Genomic DNA, 24,828 nt, shown 5'->3' with positions numbered 1-24,828 from the left:
CAACAGTCGCAAACTGGGACAAGGTCTTTAAGTAAAAGGCTTGTTGAAAGAGGGAGGTCTTCAGTAGACGCCGAAAAGGTAACAGAGTTGGCGCCTGTCTAATATTTAAGGGGAGGGAATTCCAAACAGTAGGTGCTACAACACTAAAGGTCCGCTTCCTATTTTGTGTGGAATGGACCTCCTGATAAGATGGTATTTGCAGGAGGCCCTCACCTGCAGAGCGCAGTGATCTGCTGGGTATGTAAGGGGTAAGACTGTCTTTCAGCCTGGTCCCAAGCTGTATAGGGCTTTGTACATCAAAACTAGAACCTTGAACTTGGCCCGTTAGCTAATGGGCAGCCAGTGCATTTTTTTCAGCAGTAAGGTAATATGTTGGCGATACCCTACCCCAGTGAGCAATTGCACTGCCACATTTTGCACCAGCTGCAACTTCCAGACCAACCTGAAGGGCAGCCCCACATAGAACACATTTACAGTAATCCAGCCTGGAGGTTATCATTGCATGGACAACAGTAGCCAGACTATCCTGGTCCAGAAATGGCCACAGCTGTCTTACAAGCTGAAGCTGGTAAAAGACACTCCTAGCCACTGAGGTCACCTGGGCCTCTAGCAACAAAGTTGGATCCTGGAACAGCCCCAGAGTACAGACCTGCTCTTTCAGAGAGAGCATGACCCCATCCAAAGCAGGCAACTAACCAATTATCTGAACTTGGGGACCAACCACCCCACAGCGCCTCCATCTTGTTAGGATTCAGACTCAATTTATTGGCCCTTGTTCAGCCCACCACCACGTCCAGGCACCAGTCCAGGTCTTGCACTGCCTCTCCCGATCCAGATGTTACAGAGAAATAGAGCTGGGTATCATTAGCATACTGCCGACACCTCATCCCAAATCTCCTGATGACCGCTCCCAAGGGCTTCATATAGATATTAAACAGCATCTGAGACAGGATGGTACCCTGCAGCACCTCACATCACAACTGCCAGGGGGCTGAAAGACAATCACCCATTACTATTCTCTGAAAACAACCCTGGAGGTAAGATTGGGACCGCTGTAAAACAGTGCCTCTGATACTCATCTCACCAAGTCAGCTCAGAAGGATACCATGGTCAATGGAATCATAAGCTGCTGAGAGATAAAGTAAGAATAACAGGGTTGCATTCCCCATGTCCTTCTCCCGATAAACTTCATCCATCAGTGCAAGGGTCGAGAGAACCGCATTGTCGCAAGTACTTTGTCCACATCATCAGGCCGCATCAACTGAAACCGATCCCAAGAAGTTGCAGCAAACGTATATACAATAAGCAAGAAGTGGTAGACATTCGGGTTCAATTAAGAATATAAGCTTGGGACATATATGTCCAACTCCTGTCACTGGTGTGGATTCATTGTGTGATCTTTTGTTTAGTCTTGATTGGTGAGTTGACATGCTGGAACACAGGAGATACCTCTCTTGCTTTGCACTCTCAAGACTGGTACAGTGATAGAGGTAGCACGTTGAATCTCCTCCACTTGACATTGGTCAGGTGACTTTGAGCACAACTGGGCAGCTTGCTAGAATTGTAGAATGGCATACATTCATCTGTTTAGCAAAAAGAAAACATGATCATTAGTAACTAAAGATATCATGTCGTATCCATCCTGTTTGAAGTTGTCAGCTGGAAATTCTGAAGTCAAGGACATGACTAGGTTGAGATGTTATGAAGTGAAATGCCCACTAAGTCATTCCTGGCGGAAAGGAATGGCAGCTCTGTGTATGGGTTGGGTAGGGATGAATCTTGGGAGGAATATTAAGTGGATGAAGCTGGGATCAAGTTACCCCAGTTTTGGGGACCACCAGCTGTCACTGGCTAACACTGTACAATGCAGAAAGTACACTTGACATCTTTTATTACCATTGACTTTCCATGCTATGATTCTGGCATCTCCAGGAAGGGCAAAGAAAGACCCCTCTTTGAAATTTTGGAGAACTGCTGCCAAATCATTGCAGACACTACTGAGCTAGATGGACTGCCTGTCCTTCTGCAATAATCTAAAGTGGCAACTTGCTGTTTAATTCATGCCAGCTATTCCAGTTACAATAGACATGCAGGCTGCTGAATTTAAGACAAAAACAACTAATAGTATGGCATTAATATTCATTTGTCAATACTTGGCTTTGTAAAACCAACTCTGTATAAAAAAGGAAATGTGAGTTCTTTTTTCTTGTTTTTCAAGAAGGCTTTTCATCTTTTATTCATTTCCTGTTTGCTTGATGAATGCTATTCCAGAAGAGTTCTGAATGCTTTTGCAAGTGTCTTTGTTCTCCAGAAGAAAGTCATATCATTGCCATTGTTACAGGCTTTAAGTTGTTGATAGTTTCTCTCAATTTTTTGAAAAAAGGGAAAAATGTAATTTATATATGCATTTATTTGGAGAAGAATAAGGGTGGCAAAAGAGTATTGTCTCAGTTATGCAGAACAGAAACTTACATTTATTTTGTACTTTTTAATGTAAAATCATGAATGAGGTGTAACCAACACTGGTTAATTTTAACATGCAAAATACAAGATTAACGCTGCAGTATCAAATATACTTATTAGTGAGCAAGCTTCATAGAACACAGTCGGACTTATTTCTTGATAAACAAGCAGAGGATTAATAATATAATTCAAGAAAAGAGAATTATGTCCATGGATTTTCAAACTTTAAGTTGAAAACTGAATGCTAATGCTTAAATTATCATACTGTGTGTTACCTCTGCTGTAGTCTATGATCATGGGATGTAGTGAGATTTTCCAACTTTAAAACATCTTTATAATACCGTTTGGTCACCTTTTGATTATTGGTACCATGTATTCTATCTGAAGCATTAAATCCAATATCTAGCTTAGGATACCTGATTTTTGATGACAGTTAACAGTGGTGGGTAAACATTAAAAGGTTTAACTGACAAAATCTACAATCCAACAAAGGAGACCTGTGTGCAGAATCAGTCTCCTGCATATATATCCAATGTGCATCTCTAGGCACATTGCAGTGCTTTCACGGGCTCCCTTGAACTACCTGGATCAATGGTTCTTAACCTGGGGTGCACGCACCCCCAGGGATGCGAGACACTTTTTCTAAGGTTGCGAGCCCAACCAAAGATTTTGGAAAACTGTCATTTATCTTAGCTAAGTTAAGCTATAACACACATTAAAATTATATTAAATTTAAATTTAAAATGAATGGTATTTTTTTCTGGGGGTGCGAGAGCATATTTTGGAAATCCAAGGGGTGCTGGCAGTGGAAAAGGTTAAGAACCACTGGACTAGATTAATATTTTTGATGTGCATGACAACATGCATTCCTATCCAGAGGCACCAGCTGGTGTTTTATTTATTAAGAATATAAGAAGAGCCCTGCTGGATCAGACCCGAGGTCCATCTAGTGCAGTATGCTGCTCTCACAGTGGCCATACTGATGCCTTTGGGAAGCCCACAAGCAGAGCACGAGCGCAATAGCACGCTACTATTCATGATCTCTAACAGCCAGTAGTCAGAGGCATGCTGCCTCTAATACTGGAGGTTGTGCACAGCTATTGTGAGTAGTACTCATTGATAGCCTTATCCTCTTGTGAATTTGTCTAATCCCCTTTTAATGCTGTCCACCTTTAGTATTTATTATTCACTAATTTATATTGCTACCTTTCTGCCAAGGCATCCAAGGTGGTTGACAGTTTGGAATAAAGGCTTAGATTCTAAGAGACATTATGAAAATGGATAAAAGCGTAGGGAGGAAAAAGAGAAACAATCAAATTCAGGTTCTTTCATAATGTTTCTTAACAGCCAGGCAGAATAGTTACTGGTGGAGGCAGTTCTATGAGGGGAGGAGCAAAATGGTAGGTGGACCTCTCAGCTGAGCTGACAGAGAGCTTTGCTGTCTTGTGCCCCCTTTTGCGGCAACCAGGTGGAATGGCTGCTGGTGGGAGGGCAAAAGCTATAGATACGTGAGACTAGCTGTTTGTAGTTAGAGCTAGATCAGGCTCACAACACATACATATTTATTGAATTACAATATTTGTCTTACCTTTTCTTGCAACCGCACAGCTTCTGTTTTTTTCAGCTGCTTTTCTGGTACGGTTGCTGTAATCCAGGAAGGATACTGTAAGTATGCTTGATGAGGACCGAATCTTGATATGAAACTCACCTAGTTTAATAGATCTCGCACAAATCACTTCCCCTTCTTGTTTATAGGCTGGCACTGCCAAGTTTAACAGAGCAAAACTGCTGAATGTGGGTTACTTGGAGGCCCTGAAGGAAGAGAACTGGGATTGTTTCATATTCCATGATGTGGATTTGGTGCCGGAGAACGACTTCAACATTTACACATGTGCCAGTCAGCCAAAACATTTGGTAGTGGGCAGAAACAGCACAGGTTACAGGTAGGAAGGAAAGAGTTGGGGAAGGTATCTTGCATCTTCTTAAGGAGAGTTTATTGGCATGCAATTTTCATACTAAAGGTAAAGGTGTCCCCACACTTGTAGTGCGAGTCGTTTCCGACTCTTAGGGTGACGTCTTGCGATGTTTACTAGGCAGACCATATATATGGGGTGGGATTGCCAGTTCCATCACTGGCCTTTCTTTACCACCCAGCATATGCCGGGTACTCATTTTACCGACCACGGATGGATGGAAGGCTGGGTGGACCTCGACCCCTTTTACTGGAGAGTCGACTTCCTCTTTTCATTGGAATCGAACTCCGGCCATGAGCAGAGCTTCGGCTGCATTACCACTGCTTACCACTCTGCGCCATGGAGGATCTTTATTTTCATACTAGTGAGTGATAAAAACCGTTGCTGAAATTCTGCAAGCAGAATTGGGGCAGGCAGCATAGCCATCTTGAGTAGGTTGTCCATCTTAATTCTGTGTAACCTCTCTTACTCACACTTTTGCTCCATCCCATCCTGGTCCCTGTGTGAGAAGAGCTTACCTTGGAGGCCATGATGAGACAGAAGGCAGCTGTGGCTTCTTGGAAGATGGGAGAGACTTGGCAGTTACTGCTTTTTCCTCTGCTGGTCTTTCTAAATAAGGGATGAGCAGCTTCTCTCTCTCCCCCTCCCCCCCAATCCAGGGTTGCATTCCCTTGAAGGTAATCTCTCAGGGGCTGCACACCAACTGTGGGTGATAACTGAAGCCAGAAGCAGGTGGGGCCAGATCAAGGAGTGGGTGTTGGGACCACCCCCTTTCTCTTTCTGCCACCCCCTTTTCTCCTTCCTTCCTTCTTTCATTCCCATGCACCCAGCAAGCCGCTGAGGGATATATGGGTTGCTCTTACCAGAGGAATGAATTAATTTGCCGAGGGCTTTTGAAATTATATCAAGGGCCACATAAAATTAGCACTAGGGCCACTCGTTGCCAACCTGTGTTGTAAGTGGAAGAAGGCACAGCCATCTTAGTGACACTTGTAGCATTTTTCTGCCTGGGATTGTGGGGTTCAGCCACAACAACCATCTCCCCCCCAAACAAAATATCTGATGGAAAATGTCAGTGTCACTGTGCTGGCAACATTGTTTTAAGTTGAGAAAAAAGCTGGGGGGAAATTGTGGGGCCCACTGAGTCTTCCCCATCTTCAGGGAGCTTCCTCTGCCAGTTGTCCTGTCCATCAGGGCTGTGGAGTTGGTACGCCAGATCTTCGACTCCGACTCCTCTATTTTTCTACTGTCCGACTCCGACTCCTTTATAAATGGCAAATGTATATTAATTTTTATTTATTTATTTGACTTATTAGTATATTAACAAATGTATATTAACTAGTAATAACAAATTTACTGTAGTAAAATGGTAGCACAAGGCATTTCATCACCACCACGTGAATCCAGAGCTTGGAAAAGTTACTTTTTTGAACTACAACTCCCACGAGCCCAATTCCTGGGGCTTATGTGAGTTGTAGTTTAAAAAAGTAACTTTTCCAAGCTCTGGATTCACGTGGTGGTGATGAAATGCCTTGTGCTACCATTTTACTACAGTAAATTTGTTATTACTAGTTAATATACATATGCCATTTATGAAGGAATCGGAGTCGGAGTCGGTACATTTCTACCAACTCCACCCAAAATTGCTTACGACTCTGACTCCGCAGCTCTGCTGTCCATTGTACTTCTTTATATTTTACATCTGTAGAGCTTTTCCTGTTTAACAGAATGAAGAGTTTTTGGGTCAAATTGCATGCCATAGGTGAGCTAACATTACCGTGCTACTATGCTTGCTCAGGCCATGTATGTGTCTAAACTCATCTGCAGGCTATTTCTTGGTGTTTAGGGAATATGCTCTTCTGGAATACACATGACTGGTTGGAACTTAGCTCAAATATGCTAAACATGCTGTTTCCCCTTCTGTTCCAGAGCACAGGCTGTTGTCTGCCTAGTAGAGCTGGCTAAGAGCTAGCATGCTTTAATCAAAATGCAAAGAAATGTGAGTAGCAAGGGTTGTTTAATTGGAATAGCAAACTGTCCATACAAGGTCCGCATGGGGAGCAGTGGAGATAAGATGAGAGCTTTTTCAGAAATTGAGTTTTTATTGAGAAAATATAGCAGAATGTCTCTTATGACTAGATTGGAAGATGGCATTATCCATATGCAGTGATATTCCTCCACCTCAAATGAGGTAAGGTTGTGGGAATCATAGAATACTAGAGTTGGAAGGGGCCTATAAGACCATCAAGTCCAACCCCCTGCTCAATGCAGGAATCCAAATCAAAGCATTCCCGACAGATGGCTGTCCAGCTGCCTCTTCAATGCCTCCAGTGTGAGAGAGAGCCCACTACCTCTCTAGGTAATTGGTTCCATTGTCGTATGGCTCTAACAGTTAGGAAGTTTCTCCTGATGTTCAGTTGAAATCTGGCTTCCTGCAACTTGAGCCCATTATTCCATGTCCTGCACTCTGGGACAATCGAGAAGAGATCGCAGCCCTCCTCTGTGTAACAACCTTTCATGTACTTGAAGAGTGCTTCAGATCTCCCCTCAGTCTTCTCTTCTCCAGGCTAAACATGCCCAGTTCTTTTGGTCTCTCCTCATAGGGCTTTGTTTCCAGTCCCCTGATCATCCTTGTTGCCCTCCTCTGAACCCGTTCCAGTTTGTCTGCATCCTTCTTGAAGTGTGGAGACCAGAACTGGACACAGTATTCAAGATGTGGCCTAACCAGTGCTGAATAGAGGGGAACTAATACTTCACATGATTTGGAAACTATATTTCTGTTAATGCAGCCTAATATAGCATTTGCCTTTTTTGCAGCCTCATCACACTGTTGGCTCATATTCAGCTTGCGGTCAACGACAATTCCAAGATCTTTCTCGCATGTCGTATTACTGAGCCAAGTATCCCCCATCTTATAACTCTGCATTTGGTTTCTTTTTCCTAAGTGTAGAACTTTGCATTTATCCCTGTTGAATTTCATTCTGTTGTTTTCAGCCCAATGCTCCAGCCTATCAAGGTCCCTTTGAATTTTGTGTCTGTCTTCCATGGTATTAGCTGTGCCCCCAAATTTTGTATCATCTGCAGATTTGATAAGCATGCTTTACCTCCTCATCCAAGTCGTTAATAAAAATGTTGAAGAGCAGTGGGTCCAGGACCAAGCCCTGTGGTACCCCACTCATCACTTCTGCCCAGTTTGAGAAGGAACCATTGATAAGCACTCTTTGAGTACAATTCTGGAGCCAGCTGTGGATCCACCTGATAGTTGTTCCATCCAGCCCACATTTAGCTAGCTTGCTAATCAGAATATCAGGGGGCACTTTGTCAAAAGCTTTGCTGAAGTCGAGATATATTATGTCCACAGCATTCCCACAGTCTACAAGGGAGGTTACCCGATGAAAAAGCGAGATAGATTAGTTTGGCAGGATTTGTTCTTCATAAATCCATGTTGGCTCCTAGTAATCACTGCATTGCTTTCAAGGTGCTTACAGATTGACTGCTTTATAATCTGCTCCAGAATTTTTCTAGGGGTTGATGTTAGGCTGACTGGTCTGTAGTTCCCCGGTTCCTCCTTCTTGCCCTTTTTGAAGATAGGGACAACATTAGCTCTCCTCCAGTTATCTGGCACTTCACCAGTCCTCCATGATTTCTCAAAGATAATAGACAGCGGTTCTGAGAGTTCTTCAGCCAGTTCCTGCAATACTCTAGGATGCAGTTTATCGGGCGCTGCCAATTTGAACTTGTTCACAGTGATTAGGTATTCCTTGACCGTTTGTCTATCAATCTCACACTCCAATCCTGCCCCTTCCACTTCATGTTTCCCGGGAGGGTCATAGATCCTTTTTTGGGAGAAGACTGAACCAAAGTATGAATTGAGCACTTCTGCCTTTTCTTTGTCATCTGTTATCATTTTGCTATCCGCATTGAGTAGCTGTGCCACCATTTTCTTTCTCTGTCTTTTACTATGGATGTACCTGAAGAAAGCTTTTTTGTTGCTTTTTGCATCCCTCGCTAACCTCAGCTCATTCTCAGCTTTAGCCTTCCTGACACCATCCCTGCAATTCCGTGATACCTGCCTGTACTCTTCCTTTGTGGCCTGGCCTTCTTTCCACTTCTTGTACTTGTCCTTTTTTGTTTTCAGGTCATCTCTAAGCTTTTTGTGAATCCACATTGGCTTCTTCTGTTTTCCCCTTTTTTTCCTTGTTGGAATTGCTTGCCATTGCGCTTTTAGAATTTCCTTTTTTAGAAACTCCCACCTATCTTGGACTCCTTTTCTCATTAGGGTGGCTTGCCATGGAACTGTACTTACAATTGTTCTGAGTTTATTAAAATCAACTTTCCTGAAGTCCAGGGTGTGCTTATGACTGCTCTTAGCTTTTGCTTCTGTTAAAATCAAGAATTCAAGTATGGTGTAGTCACTTTCTGCCAGAGTTCCTGTAACTGTCACTTCATCCACCAAGTCATCTCTATTGGTTAGAAACAAGTCCAGGATAGCTGATCCTGTGGTTGCTTCCTCCACCTTCTGTAGGAGAAAGTTATCTCCAACACAAGTCAGAAATTTCTTGGAGAGGCCGTGTTTGGCAGAATTTGTCTCCCAACAGATATCAGGATAATTGAAGTCCCCCATTACGACTACATCATACCTCCTCGAAACATTGGCTATTTGCTTTTCAAAAGTTACATTCTCATCTTCTCCTTGATTGGGTGGATGGTAGTAGACTCCAAGCACCACATTCCTTGTATTATTTGCCCCATTTGTTTTAATCCAGATACTCTCGGTGGAGCTACCCAGCTCATCTTCCTGTATGGGAAGATGCAGGGATATATATTTTTAACATATAGCATGACTCCACCTCACTTTTTATTTCTTCTGTTCTTTTTGAACAAGTTATATCCTTCAGTTGCTGTATTCCAGTCATGGGAGTCATCCCACCAAGTTTCAGTTATACCTGTCAAGTCATAATTGCCCTCCTGTATTAAGAGTTCAAGTTCATCCTGCTTGTTTCCCATGCTCTGTGCATTAGTATACAGACATCGAAAACCATGTGATTTATGGCTTGGCTTCCTTACTACATTTTTCTGAGGAGTGTTACTGGGCCCTATTAGAGCCGATCTCCCTGTTCCCATTACTGTGCACAAGCCTTCATCAGTCTTGCTGACCTAGTCTAGAGCTGAGCTTGCAAGAGCTAGTCTTGCTGGTTGAGGAGAATCATGTAGTGGAAGTTAGCATTTAAATATATATAAAACTTATTATGTGTGTTTGCATATCAGTTAAGCTGAGCACACAGCTTCAGAATAAAAATCACCAGGGAAATGGCTTTATGTGCTGAAACTGCTTCGAACTGGTACACATAGGCAGGGAAGGGTTTTGTGGCAACAGCACAGGCATTATCCTAGTATGCAACACTAGCTGCTACATTGTTGTTGTTACCTGTCGTTCACCAGAAGGTCCCAAGGTGGGTCACAACAATGTTAAAAATACACATTAAAAACAGTTTAAACAAGTAACAGCCACCATTATCATATCAAAAGACCAGAAACTTTGCTGGTTTAATATGGCAATTTGCTATTGGCATCTCTGGCTAGAGATGTGATTGTTGGTAAATGAGACTGCTGCTAGGGTGATTGCCATTTGGCTGCTGCAGTCACTACCATGTGGCTCTCCTTGGCAAAGAACATGGGAAGGTCCCTGAAAGCAGATTTCTACACACACTTTCTTTTTTTGCTTTAACAAGGTGGTGGTAGTTTGAACCTGTTTTATAAAATAGTTTCTGCTAAAGAACATGGTTGGGCTTCTGCTACTTTCTAAAAAAGAATCTTTCCCCACTTCTTCTTGTGTCCCTAGGTTGCGTTACCAAGGATACTTTGGGGGCGTAACTGCTCTAACAAGGGAGCAATTTTCCAAGGTGAATGGATTTTCTAACAACTACTGGGGCTGGGGAGGAGAGGACGATGACCTCCGCATCAGGTAATTGCACATCTCAAGCAAAGTGGGTGGCTTATACTGTGGATGATGGAAGCTCCTTGGCTATGAGTCATATGTTGTTTAAAATGCATACAAAAGGAGAAGAGAAGTTGTATGGGTGATTTGAAGATGAAAAACTGGTGGAATATAAGTAGCCTCAATTGGAATATGAAGCCTTGCGAGGAGTACAGGTGCTCGTTCGAAATGACTGCACTTGGGTGTGGTCATTACAGGGAGTTACGGGTTGACTAGCGACCAGAAACTATCCACTTGTTATATCTTGCTGGATAGGCTGTAGCTCACTGGCAGAACATCTGCTTTGCAGGCAGAAGGTTCCAGATTTAACCAGATAGGACTGGAGAAACACCTGCTTAAAACCCTGGAGAGCCACCACTAATCTTTGTAAACAATACTGAGCGGGATGGCTGGTGGTTTCACTTGCTATGCAGCAAGTTCCTTTCATATTAACTAGCCCCCGTGCACCTGCTACTTAAGGCCTTTCCCACATGGACAAAGAGGAAGAATATTATAGTTGTGTACTACAGTAGGGCCCCGCTTCTCGGCGTTCCACCAATATGATGCTAGTGGGGCGATCAGCTGGAGGGGGCGCTGGAGCTCCCCGCACTCCAGCTGATTGTGCCGGAGGAGGGGAAGATCAGCTGTAGTGTGCTACAGCTGATCTTCTCCTCCTTGGGGGCGGTCAGACTCCTGCACTCCAGCTGATCGTGCCTGAGGAGGGGAAGATCTGATCTTCTCGTCCTCTGGTGCGATCAGTGGGTTAGGTTCCAGACTCCCGTGCTACAGCTGATCTGCTTTTCGGCGGTTATCACTTTCCGGCGGGGGTCTGGAACCTAACCTGCCGTATGAGTGGGGCCCTAGTGTACAACTGGTGAGTCCAAGCCACCAAAGAAATTTAAAATGGAAGTGAGGGAGAAGGACTGTGAAACTTGCACAGTATTCTGCTACCACAGTTGCTTCCCGCATAGCAAAACACACTTTGATTCTTGCCCTGAAAAACTGATATATCACACTGATTAAGGACACAGTGTGGATTAAGGGACCCCCTCCCCCCAAAAAAAACCACCTGCTGGTGGGGTTGATGGAAGTTATAATTTAAAACATCTGGAGGGCACCTTGTTGGAGAAGGCTGTTTTAACTATTCACAAGGCACTCATACTTATTAACAACACTTATCCAACAAAAGGTCCCAGGCTATGGTCTGAAGGCACATAGGTCAGCTCCCTGCTGAAGCTAAGCAGGGTCAGGTCTGGTCAGCGCCTGGATGCAAGACCGCCTGGGAACCATATGTAAGCCGCCTTGGGTTTCTATCATGAAAAGAAAGGCAGGGTATAAATGTAATAAATAAATAATAAATAAAATGGATGGATGGGACAGGGAGAATTCAGAAAGTATCTTCTACTGCTGAGATACAAACTGTGAATTCACGAAAGGAATGGCATGCATTCACTGTTTCATTTGAGCACTTTTAGGCCTCAGATATTGAGCTGGACAGGTTAATTGACTAAACTTTTTAAAATCCAGCTGATTTCTTCCACAATCATCAGCTTGACTTACCAGTTTGAATACTAGTAAAACAACAATTTTCTCTACAACATCATTGGAGTGATGTCTTTTGGATGGTTCAATGACAGTTGTGTGGTCCCCACAGATAAATGGCAGCACCTGGAAAGGTTTGTCCTCTGAAATGCTGATTAGAGCAAGCATCCTGTCCTCACTATAGCTGCATACTTGGAACAAACTGTTTGTGCGGATGCTTAAAACAGTTTTTCAAAATCTTCTTTGCCCTCTTCTGGAAGCTGGTAGCTTTGGATTGAGAGAGGTGCATATGTCTGGCATATTTGTTTTGCTGCCACATCCCTGCTGCTTTCTCTAGAAAAAAGTAATTTCTAAGTTGTGGTGATGAAGCTATGGAAATGTGTAGTTTTCCAATAAAAAAGAAAAGGTAGTTGACATCCTGGTAAAATTAAAACATTAGGACTCTTGTAAAATGAAAATCATAACCAAATTTCTCAAAAATTAGTGTTTCTGAATGGATGGGTGTTATTTTTGTCATTGAGGAAACTTGTTTGCCCGCTACGCTGACAATTTGATTGGCCTTTACTTCCTTTGTTGCTGCCTCAGAGAACTTGTCCATTCTGTTTACCTGCCTCCCTAAAAGTCAATAGAACTGCCATTTACACAAAAATACTGCAAACTGATAAAAAGGAGAGAGACAAGCATTGATCCTCTTGACTGAATGCTAAAAAGGGATATGCTGGGATTGAGAAACTATCTTTCTCCGTCAAGGTGGTATAGAGGCAGCTGTGTTTGTCTCTTGTAACCTTCAACAGGAAGGAAAAACAGCAACCTTCAACTTTGTGCCTTAGAAACCAACAAATGTTGTTATGGCATTAGCCTTTGTGGACCAGAGTCCACTTCCTCAGATGCAATTGAATTAATTAAGATGATGACACTTGATTTCCTCAATTATCTCTATGGTTCAGCATTGCCTGTGCTACATTAATTGGTGTGTTGCCTAATGCTGCTGAAATTTTGGAAGATATAAAAATAGATCACTGATGTGTAGCTTTCTTTGGGGGCTGCTTTTTACTGCGTCTTTATCAGCTTGTTTGTCTAGGAAGGTATTTAATTACTTTTTTCTTGGGTGCTATAAGGCATTCTTGCATCTTGGTTAGCTGAGCCAGCTGTTGAAAAAAGTGGTTATATTTTAACAATGTCAGTTGGCAATTCAAGAATGGGTCCATCTAGATTTCTGGTTTCTCTTTTTCCCTATTCTCTAAGCTCTGTTTATTTGCAAATGAGGGTTGTACCAATTAATGCAAAGATGCAGGACGTGTCCAGCACTATCGATCATCATCAACCACTACCTTATGGTTATAGATGAAACGGCCTAATGGAATGGCACTTAATTTTTATAATGATCTGTAGATCACCCTATTCCAGAGTCGAGAACAATGACTGCTGCCAGCTCACTGCTGCTGTACAGTCCCATGTACATATACACTTTCCTAAGAGGAGTACATCAAACCCTGGGGTAGCTTTAATCCAGTGCTGGCAAGCGTTTTCTAGCCCTACCAAAGTTCTGTTGGATATGGAGTGGGGACAAAATTCAGTATTATTGTGTTGCCTGAGCAGCAGCAGTACATTTTTTGTGGCTTACTGTGGGCAGAACTACACATTACACAGGAATGCCAGCTTCTGGTGGCTCCTGCTACTCCTAGGGAAGAGCAGCTTCGAGAGGAGCACCCCCCTCCACCCCAAGGCAGTCTCCATCCTTGCTGTTCCTCTCCTTTCCTGCAGGGTTTTATTTGAATTTTGTAGATAAATGTCGTCTTGTCTGGAATTCAGCAGAGGAAAAATCAGCTGGGGTAGGGGGAAGAGAAGTTGCTGGGGAAATGTGGTAGGCAGGCTTCCCAGCTCCTGGCTCACAAAACTGCAGGAGTTGGGGGATTTTTGCACATATTTGCATGTCATTTGTAGTTTGTGCCCACAGAGACTCCTTAATCAAAGAAATGACCTTGGTGCTGCCTTCATCCATAAATCCAGAAGAGGGCAGCAGCTCCCTCTTGCATGCTCTTGCAAGCAAAACAGCAGAGCTGGAAAGGCTTTTTGAGAACTGGGGTTTTGGGAGGGGAGGGGAGGGAGCAGAAACATTCCTGTCCCCACTTTTCACAGCTGCTGCTGTTCATGTGGCTCTGGTGAAGGCAGCTAAATTCCCTACTGCAGCCTGATGCTGTTTCCTCAGTGCTTCTGATCTGGAAGATGCCAGACTGAGTAAGTGTAGTGATCACTGCACTCCCCCCCCCATGTGCTTCCCCCAGATAACACAAAATTCTCCCGCTTTGCACATGGGGGGATGAAGGGCTTATTTCTGCTTAGTGCGGTGTAAATTTACATGTTGCCTTTTGATTCTGTTAGTAACTGTTAGTCACTGACCTTCAGTAAAACTGCTTCCCAATTTAAATAGCCTCAAGGTACAAACCCACACTAAATGGATTTCATTCCTTTAACCCTCTAGAATCCTAATCAAAAGAAGTCTTGGACTGTAATCTATTAATACCTTATTACTGGTTGTCTTTCATTGGTAGTTCTACAGCTCTGGCTATGTCTTTTTGGTATATACACTATTAGAACATAAGAAGCTGCCTTATACCGAGTCAGACCATTGCTCCATCTAGCTAGGTATTGTCTACACCAGGGGTGGGGAACCTCCAGCTTGTGGGCTAAATTTGCCCGCATGGCTGTTTTTCCTAAACCACAGCTACCTGCCTACACCTGATGCCAGAGACGCAGCTGGATCAGCTGTTTGACCTGCCTCCTTGAGAAGAGTTATTCTTAAAAGTGTTTCTGGATACACATATGAAAGCTAGGATGTGGTGGGGAAATGGAGGGGAGGGGATTTTGCTGAAGGGGGTGAAGGTGGTACCAGAAGGGGAAAATAGGAGCTGACTAGAACTGCTTGTTTGTAGAAAGCGGAGAGGTTGTTAGAGGAATAAGGGAGGTTTGGGTAGTGATTTTGTGGGGCTTTGGGAAAGGTTTTAGGGCAAGAATTAGAAGGAAGCAATGAGAACAGTTTGGGATATGGCAAGGGGGATAAAGAGAGCAGGTCACCCCAAGAAAGAGGGGCCTGATAGGGCTTGAAAACAAGATAGTGGAAGGGAAGAGTGAATTTGGCTAGCTGGTGGACATGCCAGAGAGGAAGGGGGATTGATACCTGCCCTTCTTCTGTGAAGCTGGGGTCTGTTGGGGTTGCTGGTAGTGGATGGGGATCTCTTCAGCACAGGGGTGAAGGAAAGCCAAGGGTAGAAGACAAATGTTCTTGTGCAGAGAGAGATGAGGTCTCCTGGGCATTGAAAGATTCTGTATCACCTCTTATGACTGAGCTGGGCTTGAACGTTAACATAAAGACAAAGACTGTAAATCCAAGCTTCTTGACTGTCAGTGGGTGTTAAATGTTCTAAAGTTGTGCCAGTCATGAAGAGTTTGTTTAAAATGTTTGAGAAATGGCTTTTAAAAATGTATCTTCATTCTGCTGTCCAGTTGAGCTGGGGAAGAAATTAACATATATTTTGGGCTCTGCTGGCAAGAGCCTCCGGCCTCAGGCACCTGGTTGGCCACTGTGAGAACAGGATGCTGGACTAGATGGGCCACTGGCCTGATCCAGCAGGCTCTTCTTATGTTCTTATTTGTGAGGAGGAGGAAGAAAGGAGTGACATTTAGGTGATCTTACCTAGGCTGAACACTTCTATTCGCCTGGAAGTCGCAGCCCCTTGCTTAGATTAAAAGCAGCCAAAAGCTAGTCTAGTTTGTCCAGGCCAGAATGCACCACTTAAAACTACAGGGGAACTTGCACTGATAAAAGTGGTTGTTATCAGCAAATAAAATAAAAATAGAGTAAAAGCTAGTTAACCTTTCTTAGTACCACTAGGCAAAGTCCTTAAACAGCCCCGCCCCTTGCGAAGCAAGGAAGCCTGAGATAATCCTAAGGAGTTAAGCCCCAGCTGATAGTTGAGCCATCAGCCTCAATTAACAGATCATTGGCTGGCAGCAGTAGCTGGGAGGGACCAGCCACACATATAAATTCAGAGCACCCTAGAGAGGGAGCCTGCTCCACGAGCTAGAGGGAGCCACAGCTGACGAAGCCTCAAGGCGAGGAGGCCAGGCCCCCCCCCACTCTGCCCGTCTGTTCCCTGACCTCAACTAAACTGCAGTTTCCAACCCATTGACGTAATAAACCTTAAACAAAACTATGCAGGTAAGAAGCCAGCGGGGGTGTGGGGGCTTTCCAGTGTTTTGCACTGCCTGCAGCATGTACGACTATCTACCTGTTGGACAGAAGTTGTGGGTGTGCTCTCGGTGCAATGTGCTCCTGGCTCTCCGGGAATGACTTCGTTTCTTTGAGGCCAAGGTGGCGGACCTGGAAAAGCTGAGAGAGGCAGAGAGGTGTGTGGAGGAGGCCTTCAGGGACGTTATAGCTGTGTCCCACTCCAAGGATGATAGCTCTTCTGCTATCATGGAGAACGATGGTCTCGGGGAAGGAGAGCATCCAGCTGAGGAAGAGGGAAACGATCCCTTAGAAGGGACCCATTCCTTGGGGGATGAGCAGCTATCCTCTCGTGCCGAGGATATATCTCCAGGGGGTGGAGGGATTCTTGTAGTTGGTGATTCGATCATTAGGAACATAGACAGTGGGGTGTGTGATGGATGTGCAGACCACAAGGTGTTTTGCCTGCCTGGTCCTAAGGTTGCAGATATCGCCTGTCGTTTAGATAGTTTGTTAGATAGTGCTGGGGAGGAGTCAGTGGTCGTGGTGCACGTTGGCACCAACGACATGGGGAAATGCAGCCGTGAGGTCCTGGAAGCAAAATTTAGGTTGCTAGGTAGGATGCTGAAAGCCAGGACCTCCAAGGTGGCGTTCTCTGAAATGCTACCGGTTCCACGCGCAGGACCAGCCAGACAGGCACAGCTTTGTAGTCTTAATGCGTGGATGAGATGATGGTGTCTGGTGGAAGGGTTTGGATTTGTTAGGCACTGGGGAACATTTTAGGACAAGCCGGGCCTGTACAAAAGGGACGGGCTGCACTTGAACCAGAATGGAACCAGACTGCTGGCACTTAAAATTAAAAAGGTGGCAGAGCAGCTTTTAAACTGACTGAGGGGGGAAACCCGACAGGAGCTGAGGAAGGTCCGGTTTGGAATAAACCTCCCCCCTGGGATAAAGACCAAAGAAATGATGAAATTTTAAAAGGGGTAGGCCTAGAGGTAGGCATTGTGAGAGCAGGGACGCAGGATATAAATTCAGAAGGGCAAAATTACCACAGGCCAAACCACAAGTGCCAAAGACACTTGAAGGGAGACACTGCTTACAAGTGCCTGTACGCTAATGCTAGGAGCCTGCGAACCAAGATGGGAAAACTGGAGTGCTTGGTCTTAGAGAAGAGCATTGATATAGTGAGCATAATGGAGACCTGGTGGAATGGAGAAAACCAGTGGGTTACGGTTATCCCTGGATATAAACTATATCGGAAGGACAGGGAAGGACGTATTGGTGGCGGAGTCACTCTATACGTGAAAGAAGGCATTGAATCCAGCAAGCTCGAAACCCCAAAAGAGGCGGACTCCTCCACAGAATTGTTGTGAGTGGTGATACCATGCCCCAGGAGGGATTTAATACTGGGAACGATCTATCGTCCCCCTGATCAAAATGCTCAGGGAGACCTTGAGATGAGATATGAAATTGAGGAAGCATCCAAACTAGGAAATGTGGTAGTAATGGGTGACTTCAACTACCCAGACATAGACTGGCGGCATATGTGTTCCAGTCATGACAAAGAAGCAAAATTTCTAGATATTCTAAATGACTATGCCCTAGACCAGTTGGTCATGGAACCGACCAGAGGGACGGCAACCCTGGACTTAATCCTCAGTGGGGACTGGGACCTGGTGCGAGATGTAAGTGTTGTTGAACCGATTGGGAGCAGTGACCATAGTGCTATTAAATTAAACATACATGTAAATGGCCAATTGCCAAGGAAATCCAACACGGTCACATTTGACTTCAAAAGAGGAAACTTCACAAAAATGAGGGGATTGGTAAAAAGAAAGCTGAAAAATAAAGTCCAGAGGGTCACATCACTCGAAAATGCTTGGAAGTTGTTTAAAAACACTATATTAGAAGCTCAACTGGAGTGCATACCGCAGATCAGAAAAGGTACCGCCAGGGCCAAGAAGATGCCTGCATGGTTAACGAGCAAAGTCAAGGAAGCTCTTAGAGGCAAAAAGTCTTCCTTCAGAAAATGGAAGTCTTGTCCGAATGAAGAAAATTAAAAAGAACACAAACTCTGGCAAAAGAAATGCAAGAAGACAATAAGGGATGCTAAAAAAGAATTTGAGGAGCACATTGCTAAGAACATAAAAACCAACAACAAAAAATTCTATAAATACATTCAAAGCAGGAGACCACCTCGGGAGGCGATTGGACCCTTGGATGATAAAGGAGTCAAAGGTGTACTAAAGAACGATAAGGAGATTGCAGAGAAGCTAAATGAATTCTTTGCATCTGTCTTCATAGTGGAAGATATAGGGCAGATCCCTGAACTTGAACTAACATTTTCAGGAAAGGATTCTGAGGAACTGAGACAAATAGTGGTAACGAGAGAGGAAGTTCTAGGCTTAATGGACAATATAAAAACTGACAAATCACCAGGCCCGGATGGCATCCACCCGAGAGTTCTCAAAGAACTCAAATGTGAAATTGCTGATCTGCTAACTCAAATATGTAACTTGTCCCTCGGGTCCTCCTCCGTGCCTGAGGACTGGAAAGTAGCAAATGTAACGCCAATCTTCAAAAAGGGATCCAGAGGGGATCCCGGAAATTACAGGCCAGTTAGCTTAACTTCTGTCTCTGGAAAACTGGTAGAAAGTATTATTAAAGCTAGATTAACTAAGCACATAGAAGAACAAGCCTTGCTGAAGCAGAGCCAGCATGGCTTCTGCAAGGGAAAGTCCTGTCTCAGTAACCTATTAGAATTCTTTGAGAGTGTCAACAAGCATATAGATAGAGGTGATCCAGTGGACATAGTGTACTTAGACTTTCAAAAAGCGTTTGACAAGGTACCTCACCAAAGACTTCTGAGGAAGCTTAGCAGTTGTGGAATAAGAGGAGAGGTCCTCTTGTGGATAAGGAATTGGTTAAGAAGCAGAAAGCAGAGAGTAGGAATCAACGGACAGTTCTCCCAATGGAGGGCTGTAGAAAGTGGAGTCCCTCAAGGATCAGTATTGGTTGGGACCTGTACTTTTCAACTTGTTCATTAATGACCTAGAATTAGGAGTGAGCAGTGAAGTGGCCACTGAATTGTTCAGGGTTGTTAAAACAAAAAGGGATTGCGAAGAGCTCCAAAAAGACCTCTCCAAACTGAGTGAATGGGTGGAAGAATGGCAAATGCAATTCAATATAAACAAGTGTAAAATTATGCATATTGGAGCAAAAAATCTTAATTTCACATATACGCTCATGGGGTCTGAACTGGCAGTGACCGACCAGGAGAGAGACCTCGGGGTTGTAGTGGACAGCACGATGAAAATGTCGACCCAGTGTGCGGCAGCTGTGAAAAAGGCAAATTCCATGCTAGGGATAATTAGGAAAGGTACTGAAAATAAAACAGCCAATATCATAATGCTGTTGTATAAATCTATGGTGCGGCCGCATTTCGAATACTGTGTACAGTTCTGGTCGCCTCATCTCAAAAAGGATATTATAGAGTTGGAAAAGGTTCAGAAGAGGGCAACCAGAATGATCAAGGGGATGGAGCGACCCCCTTACGAGGAAAGGTTGCAGCATTTGGGGCTTTTTAGTTTAGAGAAAAGGCGGGTCAGAGGAGACATGATAGAAGTAATAATAAATAATAAAATTTTATTTGTGAGTCGCGTATCTGTCCGAATTAACGGACACTCTAGGCGACGTACAATAGCATAGTAAAATACAATATACAAATCACAAAGCCATACTCATCAGTTAATCTAAAACCAGTCTTCAATTAATACATCATAAAAACTAATCCACCCCAGCAATCCTATAGGCCTGCCTGAATATATAAATGTATAAAATGTATATATATAATGTATAAAATTATGCATGGCATTGAGAAAGTGGATAGAGAAAAGTTCTTCTTCCTCTCTCATAATACTAGAACTCGTGGACATTCAAAGAAGCTGAATGTTGGAAGATTCAGGACAGACAAAAGGAAGTACTTCTTTACTCAGCGCATAGTTAAACTATGGAATTTGCTCTCACAAGATGCAGTAATGGCCACCAGCTTGGATGGCTTTAAAAGAAAATTAGACCAATTCATGGAGGACAGGGCTATCAATGGCTGCTAGCCGTGATGGCTGTGCTGTGCCACCCTAGTCAGAGGCAGTATGGTTCTGAAAACCAGTTGCCAGAAGCCTCAGGAGGGGAGAGTGTTCTTGCACTTGGGTCCTGCTTGCGGGCTTCCCCCAGGCACCTGGTTGGCCACTGTGAGAACAGGATGCTGGACTAGATGGGCCACTGGCCTGATCCAGCAGGCTCTTCTTATGTTCTTATGTACTAGAAAGAGTCTGATTGCTCTTTTGTTTACTTTTAAATTTACAAATGATAAGGGAAGTATGAGCAAAATTTACAGTGAAAGGAGACAGTGAATTTTCCAGCTGCTGTTGTAAGCTTGTATGGAACATGTGAGCCTAGCTTCCTGTAATGAAGTCTCTCTTTTAAACCTTCCTTCCTTAGATGCCAACTAGCATAGCAGAAGCTGGCTTTTAATTTAAGGGAGCTTCACAATTATTTTAATTATCCCTTATTATGGCTAGGTTCTTTATTGGTATGTTTGTTGTTTCTCTAGCCTGATCCTTTTGATGAGTAAGATGGTTGTAGGATCCTCGCTGTGTTCATTAATTCATAAGGCGTATGTACACCACCCAGAGAACTTCAGTTATGGAGTGACAGTAATACTGTTAGTGAATAATACTCTGAACATTAAGAGAACTCAAATATGCCATTTGAAAAACTTGCGCTACTCCTTACTCCATCTGTAGCCCAGCTTATCTCTTAGTCCTGGAAATATCACTTTATAGTAAGTGGAATCATTGGACCTACATAAAGGAAATAGGGGCTATTTTAACTGTGACTTGGGAAGGTACCCTATTTCACATATGTATTCCCTGTCTTTCAACACCTTTAAACCAAATGTGGGTTTGTTTGGTTTTCCTCTTCTTCTAACTAACCTGCTGTACTGACAGTTAAGGTGAGTTTAAGAGATGCAAGGGGGAATTGTTTATAATGAATGCTTTCAGTGCATGTTTATGGATGAAGTGGGGTTATAACCTCAAACCAGGATATGGTGGTAGTTCCTGATGGTTTTGTTTACTACTGGATGGAGGAGTGATCTGTGTATGGCCTTCACACCCGCAACTCTGGTTACAAAGAAACAAACTGGCACTTGTTAGCCCTGTTTCTCTTACTCGCTTTTATTTATGTGCTGGAGGCATAGCCAGATTGGCAATGCTAAATGAATTAGAAAGGCCCTAAAGTTTGTTCCCTCCTTCCATCATTGAGGGATACCATAAAATTTGCAAAGTTGCTCCATGTTTTTAAGAGCAGAGGTGACAATTAAGGGCATCCTTGCAGCTTGTACAAAAACATACGGTGTGGATGTCCTTTCATCAGAATCGTATAGGACTTCTGTAGAGGGAGGCATACATGGGTCAGATGCCTCTTTGTGTTATAGTTTTGAACTGAGGGAGTTTGGGTGGTACTAATCATAGATCTCAAGATGCCTCCCCCTCACTTCTCACTATCTCCATGACATGCTTGCCAGTTCAGCAGGCACCTCCTATATTAATATTAAATGTTTGCTGAAAACTTTTCTTTGCCACCAGACTTATGCAGAGAATTCAGAAAAACATTTTCTGTAATAGTTTGTGATCTGTTTTCATTTATGTGTGGTTTTTATTTTGTTATAATTGTTGTAAACCTTTGATTTTTTAAAAATGAAATTGTGGTAAACATATTTTTATAAATGAGTAAATCATTGTTCACTAATTGCTATGTTCTTGGCTTAAGGGTTGAAATGCAGAAGATGAAGGTTGTTCGTCCTCCTCCTCATGTGGCCAAATACACTATGATTTTCCACACAAGAGACCATGGCAATGAGGAAAATGAACAGAGGTGAGTCAATGAAGTGATACTGTGGAAGTGAAAGTAGGTGGATGTGAAATTGGAGGAATGCCACATAGTCTTAGCCTGGGGTAGCCAACATGGTGCCCACCAGATGTTTTGGACTAAAATTCCCTTTGGCCTCAGCCAGTGGTCGAGGTGATGGGAATTGTTGTACTCAACATCTGCAGGGTACCACATTGACTATCCTTGGTCTAAGCAAAGTATGGTTGCAGTACCTGTTATGAGCAGGCTGTAAAACTGTGGAAGACCGAGCCTGGTAAGGTATCAAACCCAGAAGTATTCTTTGTTCAGTCTATATTGTATCTTAAGTTGCAGTTTACATTTATGTGTTCGGCTGTTGAAATTAGTGGGTCCTCTGCTTTCAAAGTTTTAAATAGTGCACCTAGCTCTAAAACAGAAGCTTTCTGACATTTTACTCCATATCTTCTTTTTTGTTCTCTCTTCACACCTCTCCATTTTTTTCTTAAATTCTGTTCAGGATGAACCTCTTGCATCAAGTATCCAGAGTATGGAAAACAGATGGGCTAAACTCCTGCTCTTATAAGCTGCTCTCAGTGGAATACAACCCTTTGTACACCAACATCACGGTGGAGTTTGGCAGGCCAACCAAGATTTCATAACAATCTCTTGTGCCTATTAAATTATGTGGCAATGGAAGAGAACTTTGAGTGTCAATAGCAATCATCTAATATTCTGTTGGTGGTTTCCCAGCATTGTGTACATTGCAGGGGGAAGAATAGCTTTTTCATCCTTAGTAGTTTTGCTAACAGTTTATTCTTGAACTTTATCTGGTGACTGGGGTTGATTTGAGAGATTACTGTGATCATGGCTTTTTCTTTGATAAAAATATTAATTCCTTCCTCTGGAGGAAATCTGCTTCCACTGCCTGAAAATTATCCGTTTTGATATAGCCAATGTTGAATTGCCACCTTTTAAAAGTGGAAACGGGTATAAGGACAATACTGCCATGCTTTTTCAAAGGAGCTAAGACAAAGGGCTTTTTCATCCAGGGGCAATTCTTTTGTTTTTTAATGGAATAGCCATGTTGGAAACGGCTGTTCTTTCCGCCAGTTGAACAAAGTATATTGTAATCTTCTGAGTTTGAAGGTACCTAATACTGTTATGTAAAGACACCCACAGTGAGAATGAGGGAGATTTGAAAACTCTCAATAAAATATAACTGAGTATACTGAAAAGTATTCTGTTGTCTTTGGAAAGCTTTCCAATTACTTTATCAGTTTAAGGATGTGTGAGAAACCTATTTAGTTCTGCAGCATGCCTTTAAAATGACAGTACCAAAAGTATGGTTTTCATTGTATTTGTCTGTGGAGAACAGTGAGCGAACGCAGAGTGAATGATAGAGCAAATCAATATTGAAACTCCTCCATAGACTCTGTTGTAGGTATGCCACACGTATGCCAAATGGTCTGGAAACCACTGCTGGGGGCGGGGAGTTTGTTGGGTAGCTTCCAGGTGCATCTAATGCATTTCAAGTCATGGTTCTAAAGGTAGAGCCCATTTTTGAAGGAAGGTGAAGTTTCAATACTTCCTAGCAGAATTTGTTAAAGACAAGACATTGTACAACCTATGCTTGCCCACTGAGCATTTTTCAATAAATTATTTATTGAATGTGTGTGGATGTTCAAAATGAAAGTGGGTTGTATTCAGACTTAGTTACGCTTAGAATAGATAACTGAAATCAGTAGGGCTTAAGTTATAGTCATGACCAGGTCACATTGATTTCAATCAGTCTGCTCTTATAATTAAGCCTCGATCTGACCCTTTGTTTTTACAAGTTCCAACTGTCTGTCTGCAAGTCATTTCACGGGTACCCTGCCTGCATCCCACAATGTTGCTTCACTCAGTGGGTATACTATCTGTACTCCACAGTATACAAGGCAGGTACACTGGGTGCTGTTCAATGAAATACTTGCGCTAGTGCAGTGGGATTTGCACTTCCCAAATCTGTTTGAGAAGGTTGGGAGAACCCCCAGAAAAGATTTAGGGGGTGCACAATGTGGGGAGGACGGGGGAGAACATTCTGTTGCGCAAAGAAAAATCCTTGCGCTGATGGGAACTTTTACCTAGTGCTGCTTTGAATACAACCCATAATATGTTTCATAGTACCCTATTCAGGTGTTTGATACCTGTGTGTATTGAATGGGTGAAGTAGCAAGTAGGTACATGTGCTTGCCCTAGCCTCCCCAATGCTGTACACGCTGGCAGTATGCCCCAGCTAATGTATGATCAGCTGTCTGTGGGAACCACTTCTGTGTGCGTGGGATTTTCTCCATGGTTCCCATCCCCATGGAGAAAATCCAACACTTGTTGAAGCAGCTCCCTTAGGAACATAGGAAGCTGCCTTATACTGAGTCAGACCCTTGGGCCACCTAGCTCAGTTTTATGTACACTGATGGGCAGTGGCCATTTCAAACAGGGAGTCTTTCTCAGCCCTATCTAGAGATGCCAGGGATTGAACCTGGGACCTTCTGTATGCAAGGCAAATGCTCTCTTCAGAATACTCTTATCACACATCTGTTGAGGTATGTGGCAAGTACGTATGTTGTAGAGGAGGCAGGGCTCGGCCTGTGCCTTGCTGCTGGCACCTTCACACCTAATAGACATCTGAATAGGGCCGTTTTACACAAGATAAAGTACAGATGCATCTTCACTGTACATTATTGAGTACATTG

The 24,828-nt window shown here is 43.4% G+C and overlaps 1 protein-coding gene across 3 annotated transcripts in view; it reads left to right on the top strand.

Annotated features, from left to right (window-relative positions):
- The window catches only part of B4GALT4 (beta-1,4-galactosyltransferase 4), a 50,550-nt gene extending 27,219 nt beyond the window's left edge, over positions 1-23,331 (top strand). For all 3 annotated transcript variants that reach the window (XM_061628393.1, XM_061628394.1, XM_061628392.1), the window contains exons 4-7: positions 4,219-4,406; positions 10,279-10,401; positions 22,019-22,123; positions 22,614-23,331. In XM_061628393.1, coding sequence (XP_061484377.1) covers positions 4,219-4,406; positions 10,279-10,401; positions 22,019-22,123; positions 22,614-22,755 — 558 coding nt within the window. In that variant the 3' untranslated portion in view covers positions 22,756-23,331. The remainder of the gene's footprint in view (positions 1-4,218; positions 4,407-10,278; positions 10,402-22,018; positions 22,124-22,613) is intronic.
- The last annotated feature ends 1,497 nt before the right edge of the window (positions 23,332-24,828 follow it).

This window comes from Rhineura floridana, chromosome 5, assembly GCF_030035675.1.
Source record: "Rhineura floridana isolate rRhiFlo1 chromosome 5, rRhiFlo1.hap2, whole genome shotgun sequence".
Lineage (NCBI taxonomy): Eukaryota > Metazoa > Chordata > Lepidosauria > Squamata > Rhineuridae > Rhineura > Rhineura floridana.
The sequence above is the reverse complement of the archived record's forward strand: the minus strand, read 5'-3'. Positions and strand labels throughout refer to the sequence as shown.